This window comes from Astatotilapia calliptera, chromosome 14, assembly GCF_900246225.1.
Source record: "Astatotilapia calliptera chromosome 14, fAstCal1.2, whole genome shotgun sequence".
Taxonomy (NCBI): Eukaryota; Metazoa; Chordata; class Actinopteri; order Cichliformes; family Cichlidae; genus Astatotilapia; species Astatotilapia calliptera.
The window spans coordinates 1,064,666-1,082,405 of NC_039315.1; the positions used below are offsets into that span (position 1 = coordinate 1,064,666).

General features: G+C 50.1%; 1 protein-coding gene across 3 annotated transcripts in view; it reads right to left on the reverse strand.

Moving 5' to 3' along the window:
- The window catches only part of ece2b (endothelin converting enzyme 2b), a 33,329-nt gene extending 15,589 nt beyond the window's left edge, over positions 1-17,740 (reverse strand). The window contains exons 1-2 of one of the 3 annotated variants that reach the window (XM_026191604.1): positions 17,431-17,740; positions 1,776-1,862 (exon numbers count right to left, since the gene is read on the reverse strand). In XM_026191604.1, the coding sequence (XP_026047389.1) occupies positions 1,776-1,862; positions 17,431-17,463 (120 nt within the window). In that variant the 5' untranslated portion in view covers positions 17,464-17,740. Of the gene's footprint in view, positions 1-1,775; positions 1,863-1,995; positions 2,367-17,430 lie in introns of those variants that run through there. The other 2 variants (XM_026191602.1, XM_026191603.1) reach the window with 2 other exon arrangements.

A 17,740-nucleotide genomic window follows, 5' to 3' on the forward strand; every position in this document is an offset into this window, starting at 1 on the left:
AGTAGATGGAGTCAGAGGCGCGAACAGCAGGAAGATTGTTCCGGAGGCTCGAGGCTGCCGGGCAAAAGCACCTCTGGTCTTTACCAGGATCCAGGCTGAACCGAGAGTAACTGTCCTGATGACCTTAGGGCTCTGCCAGGGGTATATGGAGGGAGTTCAGTGAGGTAGCACGGCGCAGTATTGTTTATGATTTTAAAGGTAAGCCACAGAATTTCAAACTCAATTCGGTATTTGACAGGGAGGCAGTGCAGGTGAGCAAGGACTGGGCTGACAGAGGCAAACCTTGTGGTTCCAGTCAGAAGGCGTCCGGCAGTGTTGTGGACAAGCTGCGATCTATAAGAAGGGCGGAGACCAAAGTAACGGGATTACAGTCGTCTAATCTAGAGGTCACAGAAGTTTCTCGAGGTCCTTCTCTGGTATGTAGTGCTTGGCCTTGGAGATTTGATGCAGTTGGTAGAAACTAGATTTAACTACAGAGGATAGTTGCTGTCAAACTTAAAGGAGCTGTCAAAGAGAACACCTAAGTTGCTAACAGTGCCAGAAAGAAAGGCGGCAAGAGTGTCAGCAAACTGGCCCGTGAAGCATGGCTGTGGAGCAGCACGATTTCTTCTCATTCAATATCAGAGAGCTATCAGAGCCAGGAGCGCTGAAACAGTGTAATGACGACGAAATGTCAGCCGAAAATAAATTCACATCCACAGTAATTAAGGTCCTGATAGTGACGGACGATGAGGCCGCACCGTCTCCACCTTCTAACACATCCTCATTTTAAACTGATTTATAAGTGCTCAGCGTGTGCAGAAGTCTTGAATCGTTTGCTTGCCAGTAGTCAGACTCTCCTGTAGGTTCTTCTCTGGCTCGCTGAAAAAGTACTCGTCAGATGTTTTTCACTCATTCGCAGTCCCGTCCTCGTGCCTGACCATTTTCACAGCAACATGAACTCTGACCTGTGTGACCTCAGCAGATGAGCCTGGGCTGTGTCTGGTTAGCAGAGGACCAGCTTCATGGTGATGGAAATGCTGCCCAGCACATGATGGTGGACCTCAGCACCACTGAAGCCGTGTGGGATCATCCTGACAGAGCACAGAACAAACGCAGAAACATGCAAAGAACAGCTTTGAATGTCCTTCAGGAAGCCTGGAGAACCGTTCCTGGAGAACCGTTCCTGGAGAACCGTTCCTGGAGAACCGTTCCTGGAGAACGTCACAGAGCTGCCTGAGAGCTGCTTCACACTGATACTCAGCTTTCGTCTGAGACGCTGGGTTTTCATGTTTGCAGCAGTTCTCCTGAACAGTTCTGTGATTTCAGACATCCTGCTTGTTTAGTGCGTGGTTGCGCTGTGACGTAACTGGAAGCCTGCGCGGTGCAGCACAGGCCTGATGGATTAAGAGGTTGCAGACGTGGGGCCAGAAGTTTGTGTCTGAACGCTCTGTCCTCCCCTCGCTGCCAAAATGTTCCCCAGCAGCCTTGGTGGCGGAGCTCCAGACCTCCTGCTGCTCCTCTCTTTGTTGGTGGTGGACTCACACTGCGGGGCCCCTGTTGGGTTTTCAGTCTGACCCCGCAAAGGCCTGCATGCAGGGGGTTGATGCCACTGGGTCTGGGACTTCACCTGGGACCAGTTAAAAGGCTTAAAGTGGTTTCCACTGTCGCTCAGAGCTGCTCTCTGTAAGGCTGAGAGGTCGCGACCTCGCCGTGACGCGCCTGACGCTGCGATCTGAGCTTTACAAATAAAATGAATTTCCTGTAGATGTGACGTGTTTGCCGCGTTCACTGACCTCCACTCTGTCAGGAGACGAGGCCGCCTCAGCCGGCACGTCGGACACCTCCTCCTCCTCCAGGGTTGCTCGCTTATAGCTGGACATCTGTGGAGAGAGAGGCAGGCAGTCAGAGACGTGCACCCTGACGCATACATAAGAAAAACAGCCGAGAAAATTGAATCTGCGGGGCGGAAACACAGAGCAGAGCTTCTGGAAACGCTGCCAAATGATCATCAACCTTTATTAAAACAGAGCCTCTCAGCCTGGCTCAGCTGCAGCATCGACGTAGGAAGCACTGCTGGGTCTGACAGGGTGGGGTTACAGCTGACCTGCAGTCACGCTGCACACAGACGTGAACCGAGGATAACTGTGACGAACACGTTTGTCGCTGGAGCCTGTCTTTGGGTTTCAAGGATGGCTTTCATTACAAATGTAAGAGGAACCTGTTGAACCAACAGGTGCACACACAGAAAACAGGTGGGACTCAGTGAATCACACGCGTGTCCACGCTACACCCACAGGTAAACTCAGTTTCTACACTAAGATCACTAAAAGGCTGATTTATTTGACTTAATCTGAACAAAAACAGCTGATGTCCTGATGCACGCTCAATCATCCAGGTAAGGAAATCCCAAAAGTCAAAGGAGCTTTTAAAGAAAAGCGTCTGGACTTCTTTAAGTTGCTTGAAGACGTTTCGCCTCTCATCCGAGAAGCTTCTTCAGTCCTGAACTGAAGAAGCTTCGATCTCCTTTGACTACGATGACCTGGATGACCGAGAACCTTCACAGACATGAATCCCAAAAGGCTGATTCTGCTCATCTGTTCGCCCTGAAACCAGCAGCACTGAGTGAAAGGAGGGAAAGACCATCTCTGAATCGAGGAGGGGGCCTAAGGGTACATCTGTCACCAAATGCTGTGATTGCAGCCTTTCCCCAACTCTCTGTGAATGGGACTCATGGTTATTGATCAGTGGGCTTTGATTCAATTCAATTTTATTTATATAGCGCCAAATCACAACAAAAGTCGCCTCAAGGCGCTTCATAGATACAGAGAAAAACCCAACAATCATATGACCCCCTATGAGCAAGCACTTTGGCAACAGTGGGAAGGAAAAACTCCCTTTTAACAGGAAGAAACCTCCGGCAGAACCAGGCTCAGGGAGGGGCGGGGCCATCAGCTGTGATTGGTTGGGGTGAGAGAAGGAAGACAGGATAAAGACATGCTGTGGAACAGAGACAGAGGTTAATAACAGATATGATTCAATGCAGAGAGGTCTGTTAATACATAGTGAGTGAACAAGAAACACCCAGTGCATCATGGGAATCCCCGGCAGCCTACGTCTATTGCAGCATAACTAAGGGAGGATTCAGGGTCACCTGGTCCAGCCCTAACTATATGCTTTAGCAAAAAGGAAAGTTTGAAGCCTGATCTTGAAAGTAGAGATAGTGTCTGTCTCCTGAATCCAAACTGGAAGCTGGCGAAATCTGGTGGCGTTTACATGAGCCTGTCAGGAGTCGGGCTGCACAAATAAATATCAGCTCATGTTGAAGTGTCTCAAAGGTGTTGGTGTGGAGGCCAAAACAGGCCGCAGGCGTAGCAGCACTGACAACAGCTGATGATTTTGAAATGGAGATGGAACAATTTCAGAATAATGGTCCTCAATGAAAACAAAGACTCATCAGAGAACCCGGAGGAATCGCAGGGACATGGCCGATAACTGCCACCTTCATTAAAACATCCACGCTCAGCAGCTCGACGTGTTGTCCACACGTGCAGGCTACTGCTCCATCACGGAGAAGGAGCCAGGTGGAGGAGCGTGAACCCAGAAACAGGACGAAGCAGAGCCAGCACCGCCGGGCAGCTGCTGTCCTCGGCTCTCAGACCATCACAGACTGGCGTTGGCGATGAGCGTGGACTGTCCCTGCGAAGGACTCTGTGTTTGTGCAGCGACAGATGAATAAATATGAGAAACGTGCAGCTCGTGCAGTAAACTGAGAGCAGAGCGGGGCTCAGCATGAGGAGACAGTTAACTGTGATCAAATAAATCTGCACTTCCTCTGTTTACCCTCGGCCCCCTTCTCCCTCCTCCCCCACGCCGACTGCACCTCCACCCCCTCGCTCATTGTGTGGCAGAAGCACAAACAGCACGGCGCTCCACCCTGCAGGGAGAAGCGAGCGCTGATCCCGGACCAGGGCAGAGACATAAACTCAAACAGCTGCGCTCCGTTTTCACCACAACACCAGCTCACATACTGCTTATGGGCGCCATGGAAACCACCGTGTGCGGTGCTAACTGTTAGCGTGTTAGCAGTGAAGCTGTGCTGAAGGCGTGAGGATGATGATGATGATGGTCTGAACCACAGTTTACAGCTGATCTGAACTCTGACCAAAACTATGCAGACGCCCCCCTCGCCCCTCCTCCACCCTCACCCCCCTCGCCCCTCCTCCACCCTCACCCCCCTGCACTTTGTAAGAAATCCCACAAAGTGGAGCTTCGTGTTGTTTGTGCTGAGTAAATGTTTCCCTTCAGGCCTGCGGGGGCGCGGCCGCCCCTGGGGGGGCTGAAGTTTGAAGGTTTCACTGCACTCTTTCCTTTTTGAGTAGTTTGACTTCATTGAGCGCTTTGGTTTTCGTCACCCTCCAGTGAAATATGATGTTTTTACAGGGTGTCTTTACTGTTGTGAATCACAGGAATGTTTCAGGGCAATGAAGCATATGTTGAGCAGGTTGGTGGGGGCCCCGAGGGCCGACACACCTCAGAGCCGCCGTCCTGTTTCAGCATCAACCGACTGGAGCGCTCGTAGAGGGCGACTCCTTCATAGTCTGACTGTACTGAAGTCTACGCCAAACGAGGCTCTGCACCAGCTGATCTCCGAGCTCAGTGAACTCTTTGCTGATGACTTTATAGACTCAGCCGCTGGTTTCATGTCTTAATAAATAAAACACGAAGTTCATTTTGAAACGATGTCCCGTTTGAGTCAAGGAGCAGAAAGCAGGGGAAGATTAACGAGCGGGGCTTCGCTGTGACTGCAGTGCGAGCTTGCAGCGTTCCTCAGTGTCTCGGACGGATCCACCGCCCGCTCGCCAAAAGCTCCGACAGCAGAACCGCTCAGTGCGAGGCCTAAAGAGCACCTGAATGTGCAGGCCTGCAGTCGCACACGTCTCGTGGTTTCACACAGACGCTTTTACGTGGCCTACGCTTACATCAAAGGCAACTTTTGTAAGTATCCTGAAGGAACAGCCCCCCCTGATACGACCTTTGACCTTTGACGGTTCAATCAGAAACAACACAAAGAGGGACTTTCCTAAAAGCTAGATGTTGGCGAGTGTGATGGCTTCAGACAAGCGTGGGCCCGCACATGAGCCCGAGTGAGTGTAACCATGGAAACGTGCGTCACACCGACACTTATCCGAGTCGACCTCAAACAGCCGACCCCACGCGAGCGGCGAGCTCCAGCAGCTTCTGAGGATGGATTTCTCCCACCGCGGGTCACAAAGGAGGCGCGGCAGCGGGTCTGTCTCAGTGTCAGCGGAGGGTGGGAGCGTCTTCCGGTCTGTCCTCGGAGGCTCCGCGGTCTCACGGTCCTGCTGTCCTACAGGAAACCAAAGGTTTCCAACTGTTTCCTTCCTCGGGACCCACTCGGGGGCTGTCTCTCTCTCTCTCCCTGTCTCACTCTCTGTCAGTGTCTCTCATCCGGCTCTGTTCTCTTTAATTGATGACGCACACAGAGGGGGAGAGAGGGGGGAGTGGGTTGCTAGGAGACAGGAGACAGGAGTGTGTGTTATATCTCTCTGTAGAGGTTGATGTCATTGTGTGTGTGTGTGTGTGTGTGTGTGTGTGTGTGTGTGTGTGTGTGTGTGTGTGTGTGTGTAATTAAATAATGCCAGTGAATCATCTCCATTCAGCTCGGATGGAGTTCACTGCAGCTTATATAACGCCTGTCTGTCTGTTCTGGATGTGAAGTCTGCTCTTTTGTCCCCTCACAGCCTCCGTACTCAAACACATGACCTGAGGTACAAACACCTGAACACGAGCTTCATCTCGGTGCTGCTGACAGGCCTGAAAAACTCCACATCCAAGAGCGACAGTAGCCAGTACATCGCTGCTCATCACTCAGAACCAAGCAGACGCCCGAGGACACCAGCGAGCCCAAAAGTATTTGGACACTCTTGAAAGGATCTGGATTCATGTGAATCGTCTGAACTGCTGTAAAAAGTCTGTGAAAAGCATCTGATCTCTGGTGCAGACACGTTGCCCTCTCTGCTCACGCTCTGCACCGTCCTCCATCACAGACTCTGGGCTTCTCAAGTGTAGCTGGATTTCACCTCATGCAGGAGACGTCTTCACTTTGAAACGTCAGACTTAAAGGAAGTCAGGTGTTTCTTTTTTTAAGTACGTCAGACTTCAGACCATGACTGGGATGACTGGGAACCTACAGAGATGATCCAGCACTCGCTTTGATTTCACAGAAGTTTGCAGAGAAAAGCGTCTGGACTTCTTTAAGTTGCTTGAAGACGTTTCACCTCTCATCCGAGAAGAAGTCCAGGCGCTTTTCTTTGCAAGCTCCTTTGACCACGATGACCTGGATGACTGAGAACCTTCACAGACAGAAGTCAAAGTTCTTCTCATTAATGTAGAAGACAGAGCATCCAGACTCGCCGGCTCAGAGGTTGTGTTTGGACTTCATGATCTGAACATTTCTCAAAATCCCACAGCTTTGCCTGGAATAATTCAGGGAAGCTAGCATCACTCCGGCGCTCCAAAGTGTCTCCTTCCAGGTGAAGCTGCGACTCTTTGAGTCTTTCATACTGTTTTGTTTTCCATGAACTCGGAATCAGTGCACAAAGAACCAGCTGGACTGGTTTTCCACCCGATGATACGCATCATGCTCGATGCAAACAGAATAACCATAATGCATCAGTCCTCCCCGAGGGGGGGAACAGAGGAGCCAGATTATCCCTCCTCCTCTACCAGCTTAAGACACTAGTAGAAAGTCCTTTTACTTTTGGAAAATAGAATTTGTATATCCTCTACAAGGTGTTAGTACACGTGGAAAATGTAGTTACGCTATAAAGACTAGACAGAGTCTTGGAAAAACGAGACCCGCCCTGTAAAAAGCATCAGTGGTCTCAGGAGTCCGCACTGATCGTGCAGACTCGTGTGTTTAGTATTTGCTGTCGTGTTCCACAGAAAAAAAACACGGTGATGCTGGGTAACAGGCATCTCCGAAAACGTTAGAGCACTTGTGCAAATATGTGATGTCCTGATGAATCGAGCAGATATTTGAAGTTTACACAGAAACATTCTCACATGAAAACATCTTAAAAGTTTATTTTGTGACCCAGAAAGAGTAATATAGTGGAACCCTGACTTCCAGAGGGTCTTTCGGAAGTCAAAATTCAAAGTCGAAGCACCTTTTTCCATCGCCTTTTGAGTGAGGCGATGCTGGCTGAAGACGAAGTTCTTGGTGGGGGAGGAGGTGGCGGAGGCTGAAGAAAGCATACGTATGCTTTCTTCAGCCTCCGCCACTGCCTCGTTAGAGTTTTGGACGAAATGCATTCTGGGATATTGCATTTCATAATTTCGAGCTGATTGGAGACCAAAACAGCCAATCAGATTTTTTTTGCATCCAAGTCTGCAATAAGGATGTTTAGCTTCAGCTGCTGATGCGTCTCAGTTTCCCTCGATTCCTGGGGCGGGGCCATCTCTGTCAGCGTTAGTGACGTTGTCACGGTCCTGGGTCTTTTGACTCAGCGTTTTGAGTTTTAATTAATTCTGATGTTTATGGTTTATGTTTACGTCCATTAGCTTATCTAAGTTCATTTGCTTGGTAGTTTCCCCTTGTGTTTCCAACCCCCTCATTATGTTTCCTGTTTTATTTTGAAGAGGTCCTGTGTTCCTGTGTTTAGTTTTACTCTCCCGTTGTGACGTTGTTGTGTTCGTGCGTGTCAGCTGTTTGCATTTCCCTCGATATCCTCCTGTGTGGATTTGGTCCGTGTGTTTTCAGTCATTCCTCGTCAGGTCGTCTGTCTGTTCACGTCCCCAGGTATCCACGCCAGGTTTAAGGTTTTTTCATGTTTTAGTTTTAGTTCCCCCAGTTTCGGTTATTGTTTAGTTTCACCCATGCCCTTTGTTTGTATTTATTTTGCCAGCCTTAATAAACTGCTCGTTTTCTGTTCATCCACGTGGTGTTTTTCATTGTTTTGGTTTGCATTTGAGTCCTGTTTTCACAACAAATACAGTCTACCTCTGCCAGACTGTGACACACGTGTATTTAATCTTTATTCTGAACCTGACCAATGAATTTTTAGTGTTTCAATAAAGACAAACTTAATTACGGTCCTTTTGCTAAAGCCCTCCCCGACAGCTTGACGCTTTTTACCCATCTAAGTGTTGCAGCACATTCATCCGTCATCTTGATGACGCAGTGCAACGGTCAACTTGGCAAAATTAAGCAGCTGTTGCTTTCCAAACCTCACAGGAGAGCATGGCTGATGCTACACTGCCTACATTCTGCTGTTACAGCGCCGATGCTTCTCATCAATCCTGGGAAAAGCGCGAGTGTAGGAATGTTTGGAGTCTTTGTTGGTTCTAAGTAGGGCTGCCACGATTAGTCGACTAGTCACGATTACGTCGACCATCAAAATCGTCAACGACTGATTTAATAGTCGACACGTCGTTTGAAGCTTTGTAAGATCCCAAAAGACGCAGGAATAAGTAGTAGGATTTAAGAGTGTAATAACGGACTGAAACAGAAGATGGCAGCACTGCATGTACAAGGATGCCAGCTGCCGTTAAACCCCGAAGAAGAAGAAGCTGTGTCCCAGAATTCATAGCGCAGCCCAACTCAGTTTCCAACAATGGCGGCAGCTAGTTAGTTTTAATATTACTCTTATTATTCTTTCTGGGTCACAAAATAAACGTTTAACATATTTTCAGGCGAGAATGTAGCTGTGTAAACCTCAAATATCTGCTCAGTTTATCAGGACACCACATATTTTCAAAAGCGCTCCGACGTTTTCGGAGACGTCTGTTACCCACTAGCTCGATAGTTAGCCGGGGGCTAGGCTCACTAGAGCCGTGAGGACACGGACTCCCGGCAAATCGCGTCTTTCGCTACTCAGGTTAAACATGATATATAAGTCACTTAGAGAACTTACAAATGTTATTGTTTGGCTTTTTTTTTTCAGTCTTTTATTTGTTCCTGAGTAAATCGGTTTGGCTGAGATTAAAGTTATAGTTTTTACACAGCTGAATAAACATCAAGCAGACAGCTGATTATCAGAAGTGTGAGATGCTCGAGAGTTTACTCCGGTGTCCTGTTATATTTTAGATAGCAAGGAGTTTATTAAACTTCACCGAAACAATCTGCAAACTTCATTAAACTTTAATAAACTATCATCTTGTCTTTATTGTTAGTTAGCACCTTAAAGACTTAAAGCTGTAAGCTAATGATAGTTATATAAGAGCAGATGCTGCTGGTGCAATAAGCTGTAGTTTTACGTCCAATGGATGATGATCTGATTAGTGACTAATCGCAAAATTAATCGGTGACTAGTCGACTATCAGAATAATCGTTTGTGGCAGCCCTAGTTCTAAGACAACCTTCATCAGTGTTTGTCAGTGTCGACCAGCACATCAATGCAACATCTCAGTGTCAGCAGATCAAAGCTCAGCTCACAAAGCTGTTAGAGGCCATCAAAGAGCCTGTGAAGGTCACACTCTGGGACTTTGATCCAATCTGTTCAGACACTGGCAGAAGTTTCAAAAAAAAGAAAAAAACCTGGCTGGTGTCAGAAGCGACGTTTGAATTCCCGGCCTGGTGGGGACGCCCATTCTCCGCCACTTTCACTCCTCGTCTTCGGAGTAAAAGCAGAGCTATCAGCTTAACGCTGACTCAGGCCTTTGTTTGTGCCGTGAATCGTGTTCGCAGTGTAACCACAGAAACCGGCAACGGTCGCTGAATTACTGATGGGTGAAGAAAACATGATTACGGTGAGTCTGTGCAGAGCCTTTCACGGGCTCTCTAATTGGATTTTGCGTTCCTTTAAGCGGCGCTCAGGAAGAGCTCGGCGAAAAAAAACTGTTCCTGAAGGGGAGCGGGCGCCAACACCCCCTCCCGTGGAAATAACACCGGCTGCTTTAAAGCGGGACTTTCAGCAGGTCTGCCGAGTCAGAAGAAAACAGCATTTTAAAAACTGCAGCTTCGCTCAGACGGGATTAAAACCGCAGGGGACGTCAGCACTCCCTGTAGTCCCGGATCAGCTCGCTGCTCGGGACGCTGAGCAGGAAAATCACGGAAACCTTCACGCTGCAATCTTCTTCTTAGTTTGGGTCACAGCGTCTACGATGAAGGGCAAGAAAACAAATAGAGAACAGAACAAATCAGGCCTGAAGACCGCTGCACCAACATCCCAGGAAAAGGAGTGAAAACATTCCCCTTACATCAGGTAGCAGCCGCTCATCGTGACCTCCAGTTCTGCTGCAAGCTTTCCTTCAGGGAACAACTACGAAGACCTGAGCAAGTGTCGTTTTGCCTGATTTCCCAACAGATGGATGAACTTGTCTGTATTTATGTTTCCCTTTGGTTTTAAAGGTGACGCCCTCCGAGGAACAAGTCTCGCCATCGTCGACCATCCCGGTAAAGTTTCCAGACAGTAATCTGAATTCCCGAGCGAAATAAACGAGAAATACCCCATCTGTGATTTAAGGGTCACCGAACAGTCGCTGACTGAGATTTTGTTCTGAATTAGCCTTATAATCCCACTTACACACACATCACAAAGCACAGCCCAGACACGTGCATGTCAGCTCACCTGGGCTGCAGGTGTGTCTGTGAGTGTGCATGGCTGCCTCACTGACGGCCCAGGGTGATCCCGAGTTCATTACTCCGGGTCACGTTGGTGCTCTCAGACCTACAATAGCAGCACCGCGGGGGATATGCTGTCCTCGGTGTCTCTGCAGGAAAGACATGAACTTCCTGACCCGATGATGGCTCACAGACACGTGTGTGAAGAATGTGTGTTACACACATACAGCACTAATACTCAGCTGTAATACCCTGAGCCTAACTCACCCTCAGTCTAACTCACCATGAGCCTAACTCACCCTCAGTCTAACTCACCCTCAGCCTAACTCACCCTGGGCCAAACTCACCCTGAGCCTAACTCACCCTCAGTCTAACTCACCATGAGCCTAACTCACCCTCAGTCTAACTCACCATGAGCCTAACTCACCCTGGGCCAAACTCACCCTGAGCCTAACTCACCCTCAGTCTAACTCACCCTCAGCCTAACTCACCCTGAGCCAAACTCACCCTCAGCCTAACTCACCCTGAGCCTAACTCACCCTGGGCCAAACTAACTCACCCTGAGACTAACTCACCCTCAGTCTAACTCACCCTGAGCCTAACTCACCCTCAACCTAACTCACCCTCAGCCTAACTCACCCCGGGCCAAACTAACTCACCCTGAGCCTAACTCACCCTCAGTCTAACTCACCCTGAGCCTAACTCACCCTGGGCCAAACTCACCCTGAGCCTAACTCACCCTGGGCCAAACTCACCCTGAGCCTAACTCACCCTGAGCCTAACTCACCCTGGGCCAAACTAACTCACCCTGGGCCAAACTAACTCACCCTGAGACTAACTCACCCTGAGCCTAACTCACCCTCAACCTAACTCACCCTCAGCCTAACTCACCCTCAGCCTAACTCACCCCGGGCCAAACTAACTCACCCTGAGCCTAACTCACCCTCAGCCTAACTCACCCTGAGCCTAACTCACCCCGGGCCAAACTAACTCACCCTCAGCCTAACTCACCCTCAGCCTATCTCACCCTCAACCTAACTCACCCTGAGACTAACTCACCCTGAGCCTAACTCACCCTGGGCCAAACTAACTCACCCTGAGACTAACTCACCCTCAGCCTAACTCACCCTGGGCCAAACTAACTCACCCTGAGCCTAACTCACCCTGAGCCTAACTCACCCCGGGCCAAACTAACTCACCCTCAGCCTAACTCACCCTGTCCCTAACTCACCCTCAACCTAACTCACCCTGAGACTAACTCACCCTTAGCCTAACTCACCCTGGGCCAAACTAACTCACCCTGAGACTAACTCACCCTGAGCCTAACTCACCCTCAGCCTAACTCACCCCGGGCCAAACTAACTCACCCTCAGCCTAACTCACCCTCAGCCTATCTCACCCTCAACCTAACTCACCCTGAGACTAACTCACCCTGAGCCTAACTCACCCTGGGCCAAACTAACTCACCCTCAGCCTAACTCACCCTGGGCCAAACTAACTCACCCTGAGCCTAACTCACCCTGAGCCTAACTCACCCCGGGCCAAACTAACTCACCTTCAGCCTAACTCACCCTGTCCCTAACTCACCCTAAACCTAACTCACCCTGAGACTAACTCACCCTTAGCCTAACTCACCCTGGGCCAAACTAACTCACCCTGAGACTAACTCACCCTGAGCCTAACTCACCCTCAGCCTAACTCACCCTAGGCCAAACTAACTCACCTTGAGCCTAACTCACCCTGAACCTAACTCACCCCGGGCCAAACTAACTCACCTTCAGCCTAACTCACCCTGTCCCTAACTCACCCTCAACCTAACAAACCCTGAGACTAACTCACCCTGGGCCAAACTAACTCACCCTGAGACTAACTCACGCTGAGCCTAACTCACCCTCAGCCTAACTCACCCTGGGCCAAACTAACTCACCCTGAGCCTAACTCACCCTGGGCAAAACTAACTCACCCTGAGACTAACTCACCCTGAACCTAACTCACCCTGAGCCTAACTCACCCTGAGACTTACTCACCCTGAAACTAACTCACCCTCAGCCTAACTCACCCTGGGCCAAACTAACTCACCCTGAAACTAACTCACCCTCAGCCTAACTCAGCCTAACTCACCCTGGGCCAAACTAACTCACCCTGAGACTAACTCACCCTGAACCTAACTCACCCTGAGCCTAACTCACCCTGAGACTTACTCACCCTGAGACTTACTCACCCTGAAACTAACTCACCCTGGCCAAACTAACTCACCCTGAGACTAACTCACCCTCAGCCTAACTCAGCCTAACTCACCCTGGGCCAAACTAACTCACCCTGAGACTAACTCACCCTCAGCCTAACTGACCCTGAAACTAACTCACCCTGAGCCTAACTCACCCTGGGCCAAACTAACTCACCCTGAGCCTAACTCACCCTGGGCCAAACTAACTCACCCTGAGACTAACTCACCCTCAGCCTAACTCAGCCTAACTCACCCTGGGCCAAACTAACTCACCCTGAACTAACTCACCCTCAGCCCTAACTGACCCTGAACTAACCACCCTCAGCCTAACTCACCCTGGGCCAAACTAACTCACCCTGAGCCTAACTCACCCTGGGCCAAACTAACTCACCCTGAGACTAACTCACCCTCAGCCTAACTCAGCCTAACTCACCCTGGGCCAAACTAACTCACCCTGAGACTAACTCACCCTCAGCCTAACTCACCCTGAAACTAACTCACCCTCAGCCTAACTCACCCTGGGCCAAACTAACTCACCCTGAAACTAACTCACCCTGAGCCTAACTCACCCTGAAACTAACTCACCCTGAGCCTAACTCACCCTCAGCATAACTCACCCTGGGCCAAACTAACTCACCCTGAGCCTAACTCACCCTGAGCCTAACTCACCCTGAGACTAACTCACCCTGAGCCTAGCTCACCCTGGGCCAAACTAACTCACCCTGAGCCTAACTCACCCTGGCCAAACTAACTCACCCTGAAACTAACTCACCCTGAGCCTAACTCACCCTGAAACTAACTCACCCTCAGCCTAACTCACCCTGGGCCAAACTAACTCACCCTGAGACTAACTAACCCTGAGCCTAACTCACCCTGAGCCTAGCTCACCCTGGGCCAAACTAACTCACCCTGAGACTAACTCACCCTGAGCTAAACCAAGTCTCACTTTAACTCTAAAAACAAATTTTCATCTTCAAAAGTTCCACCGACAGGTCAGAAACACCAATCTGCTCTCTGCATACACACACACACACACACACACACACACACACACACGCACGCACACACACACACACCCACACACACCCACACCCACACACACACACGCGCACACACACGCACACACACACACACACACACACACGCACACACACACGCACGCACACACACACACACACACACACACGCACGCACACACACACACACACCCACACACACACAGACACACACACATGCACACACACAGACACACATGCACACACACAGACACACATGCACACACACACACATGCACACACACAGACACACACACACACAGGCACACACACACAGACACACACACACAGACACACATGCACACACACAGACACACAGACACACGCACACACACACAGACACACACACACACATGCACACACACACACACAGACACACATGCACACACACAGACACACGCACACACACACAGACACACACACACATGCACACACACACACACACACACACACACACGCACACACACACACATGCACACACACAGACACACATGCACACACACACACGCACACACACACACATGCACACACACACACACACAGACACACATGCACACACACACACGCACACACACTCGTTCGCATCAAACTGGTGTGACTTTATAAACTGAACACTAAAGCTGCCTCGTGACCTTTACCACCTGCAGGTCATCACTACGGCAACCACCTCCCATCCCAGAGGGCACATCATCACTCACAGTGACTCCTCATTGACCCCTGACCCTCCTCCACCCTCCGTCAAACCTCCACCCAATTCCAAGCCTATATCTCTTCCCAGTAAACTCCACCTGCTCTGCAAAACTCAGATTTAAGAAACTGTGACGGAGCGCTCAGGATCCATCAGTTAATGGAGAAGAAGTCTCAGCTCCAGTCATTAGGCTGATGAAGACGAGGGTGGGGAGGACGATAGAGACCGGTTATTAGAAGAAATGGACGGGAAATATTCTGCTGCCAGCTGGAAATGATGATGATGGAAATCTGATTTTCAGGGTTTCACAGCTGAGGAACAGGAGCAGGCGGCGGCTCTACCAACACACAAGAGGCCGAGGAAAAAAAAGATGATGATGATGACGTAAGCGATGAAGGTCAGAGGTCACACTCGCACACGTCTTCATTTGTTTTGTTGCTCAGATGGAAACTGTGGGTGTCTTAAGACAGGAAGTCACAGAGCTGCAGACAGGAAACAGTAAACCCTGCCCAGCCCACACACACACACACACACACACGCACGCACGCACGCACGCACGCACGCACGCACACACACACACACCAAACAACCAAAGAAAGTGGATAAAAACTCTCCGAGTGGAATGAAGGTTTAATGGTGCTGGTGTGTGTTTGTGCAGCTGCACTGTGAGAATGACACACGTGGATCTTGTTTTATTAGATGGCGCTTCAGCCTTTGCTTCTCCACACACCGATTTGTGGGGATAACAGAGTGAACGGGGACAAAAGGTTCCACAGACCAAATAGTACCCACAGAAGGAGGGCGGAGCAAACCAAACCTGGAAACGTCCTCGGTAAATACAGAGGCTGATTACACCGGGCGGGACCCCGACACACAGAGCAGTCTTAAACATCTGTACCTTAATGCAGACACACACACACACACACACACACACACACACACACACACACACACACACACACACAGAGGTCAGGACCTCTGACATCACATGTCCAGTACAACGTTCTCTGACGTCCAATCACCTGCTCTGTAGGTATAATTGTGGGGTCTGCACAGACCTGTATTTAGTTGCTATCATCTCTTCATGAACTTTTCCACTCCAAGTGAATCTGCAGTGGAAAAGTGACCTCAATAAAAACCACTGAGGGCTTTCTTCCCCTGAGCTCGCCCCTCAGCCAGTCTGTGCATCAGCCTATTTCAGTCTGAGATCCTTGCAGTCGCCAAACCGGACGGCCAACAAGCGATGCTTTGTTTTCCAGACTTTCCACAACTTCCTCTAAACTTTGATAAACACTTCCGGGAGAGATTTTCCTTCCAGGGACTCGCCCATTTAAACTCAATTAAGCTGAATAATAATCTTTTAATTCCAGGAAACTATTGATACGTTGCATTCATGACTGCAGACACAGCTCACGTGTTCATTCTCTGTGAGACAAACTGCAGAGTGCAAACTCGCGGAGCTGCAAAACAAAGTGTTCCTGTTTGCGTCACACTGCAGGGAGTCACTTTCAGGGGGCTCGGCTTGTTTGGTGTTCGGCTCTCTCGGCTCAAGTCTCTCAGCGTGTGACTCCTCGACCAGTGTATCGGTTACTGTCTGAAGCAGTCAGCATCAGAATGGCTGCTGCTCGTACCTGTGCAGGGCTCAGCTGTCATCACAGCACTGCTGGGTATTTAAGGTCCAGCCCAAAACTTCCTGTTGTGCGAGTCCTGTGAGCCCGCTGTGGGTCACACTCCCACTATGCAGACACATTGTTAAATAGCTAATAAGAAGCTAAATCACTGTCAGACAGCAGCTGCTGGTTTTACACACAGTTAAAGCACAACACCTCAAACAGACTCACACCTCAGATATCCTCACATTCGCACACGTGTGTCTGCGTTCCTGACAAATCACATCACTGCAAAGGTGAGTATCAGATCTGGAGTACCACAAGGCACCCGATGAGGACCTCTGACTCTTAGTTGTTTTATTTATGTGCAGCTGCTCCCACTTCCACCCACACCCTGATGACACTGACTTATCTTTGCATCCTGCCAGCAGACCCCAGTCACCCACGCAAACCCAGCAGCACAGATAACAGAGCGGTGTCCTCTGGGAGCAGGCGGCCTGCTGTACACTCGCTTCACTTTATTTCAGAGAAAACTGATTTTGGTCTGTACAGTTAATGTCCTGCTTCGTAACACCTGTACAGGGTGAAGTTAATGTTTAAACTCTACGTTAAGAAGGGCGTGGCCTCTTTGACAGCTGCTTGGTGATACAGGTAGCTGCTGGGCTTCACCCTGGGTAACAGGAGTCCCTGGAATACTGTGTGCTACTGAGTTACAGGTATCGATGTGTGTGTGTGTCTGTGTGTGTGTGTGTGTGTGTGTGAGATGCTCCAATACGGTCTTATCCAAATATGGTCACTTCTGGCACCATGAAAACCAACACAGCCATGGCCAAAACACCAGAGACCAGTGGGTGGTGTCATGCAGCTCCATCTTTACTATCAAAGTGTGCAGGAGCAGATCTACCTGCAGCCACAAGCTAACTGTCCACCTCAGCTCCGCGAGGTGAGGAGAAGAAGAAGAGTGTTTTTGTCTGTTCTTCTTCTGTGGTTATAAACAAACCTACACCATTGGGATCAGTGTGTGTGTGTGTGTGTGTGTGTGTGTGTGTTTACAAACCTGTTGCGTCACACTCATTTCTGATCAGGCTGTTTGATCCGTGACGTCACTGTCAGGTCAGCCCTGATTTCAGGCCTGCCAGTGTTCCTGCTCACGCGCACGCACGCACACGCACGCGTGCACACACACCGACGACAGTGACTGACAGGTGATCAGCATCACAGAGAACACGCGTGGGCTGCGAGTGTCACGCGTCCGGGCGCGCTGTGTGTGTGTGCGTACTCACGGTGTTCCGGAGGTCCTGCAGCGCTACGCTCATCCTGGAGCTCCGTCCCCGAAATCAGAGCGCTACCGACGACCGCTCCGCCGGCCCATCCTCCCGGGTGTCCGTCCGTCTGTGCCGCGCTCTGGCCGTCTGTGTGTGTGGGTGCGAGTCTGTGCGTGTGTGTCGTCCCGGTGTCCTTTTGTCTGTGTGCAGCAGGAGCAGCAGGAGGAGGATCGGGAGGTTTTTCGGTTTTCTCCGCTTCTCTCTCTCTCTCCCTCTCTCTCCTCAGACCCCGCCCAACATCCAACCGGCCTCTTCCTCTCACAAACAA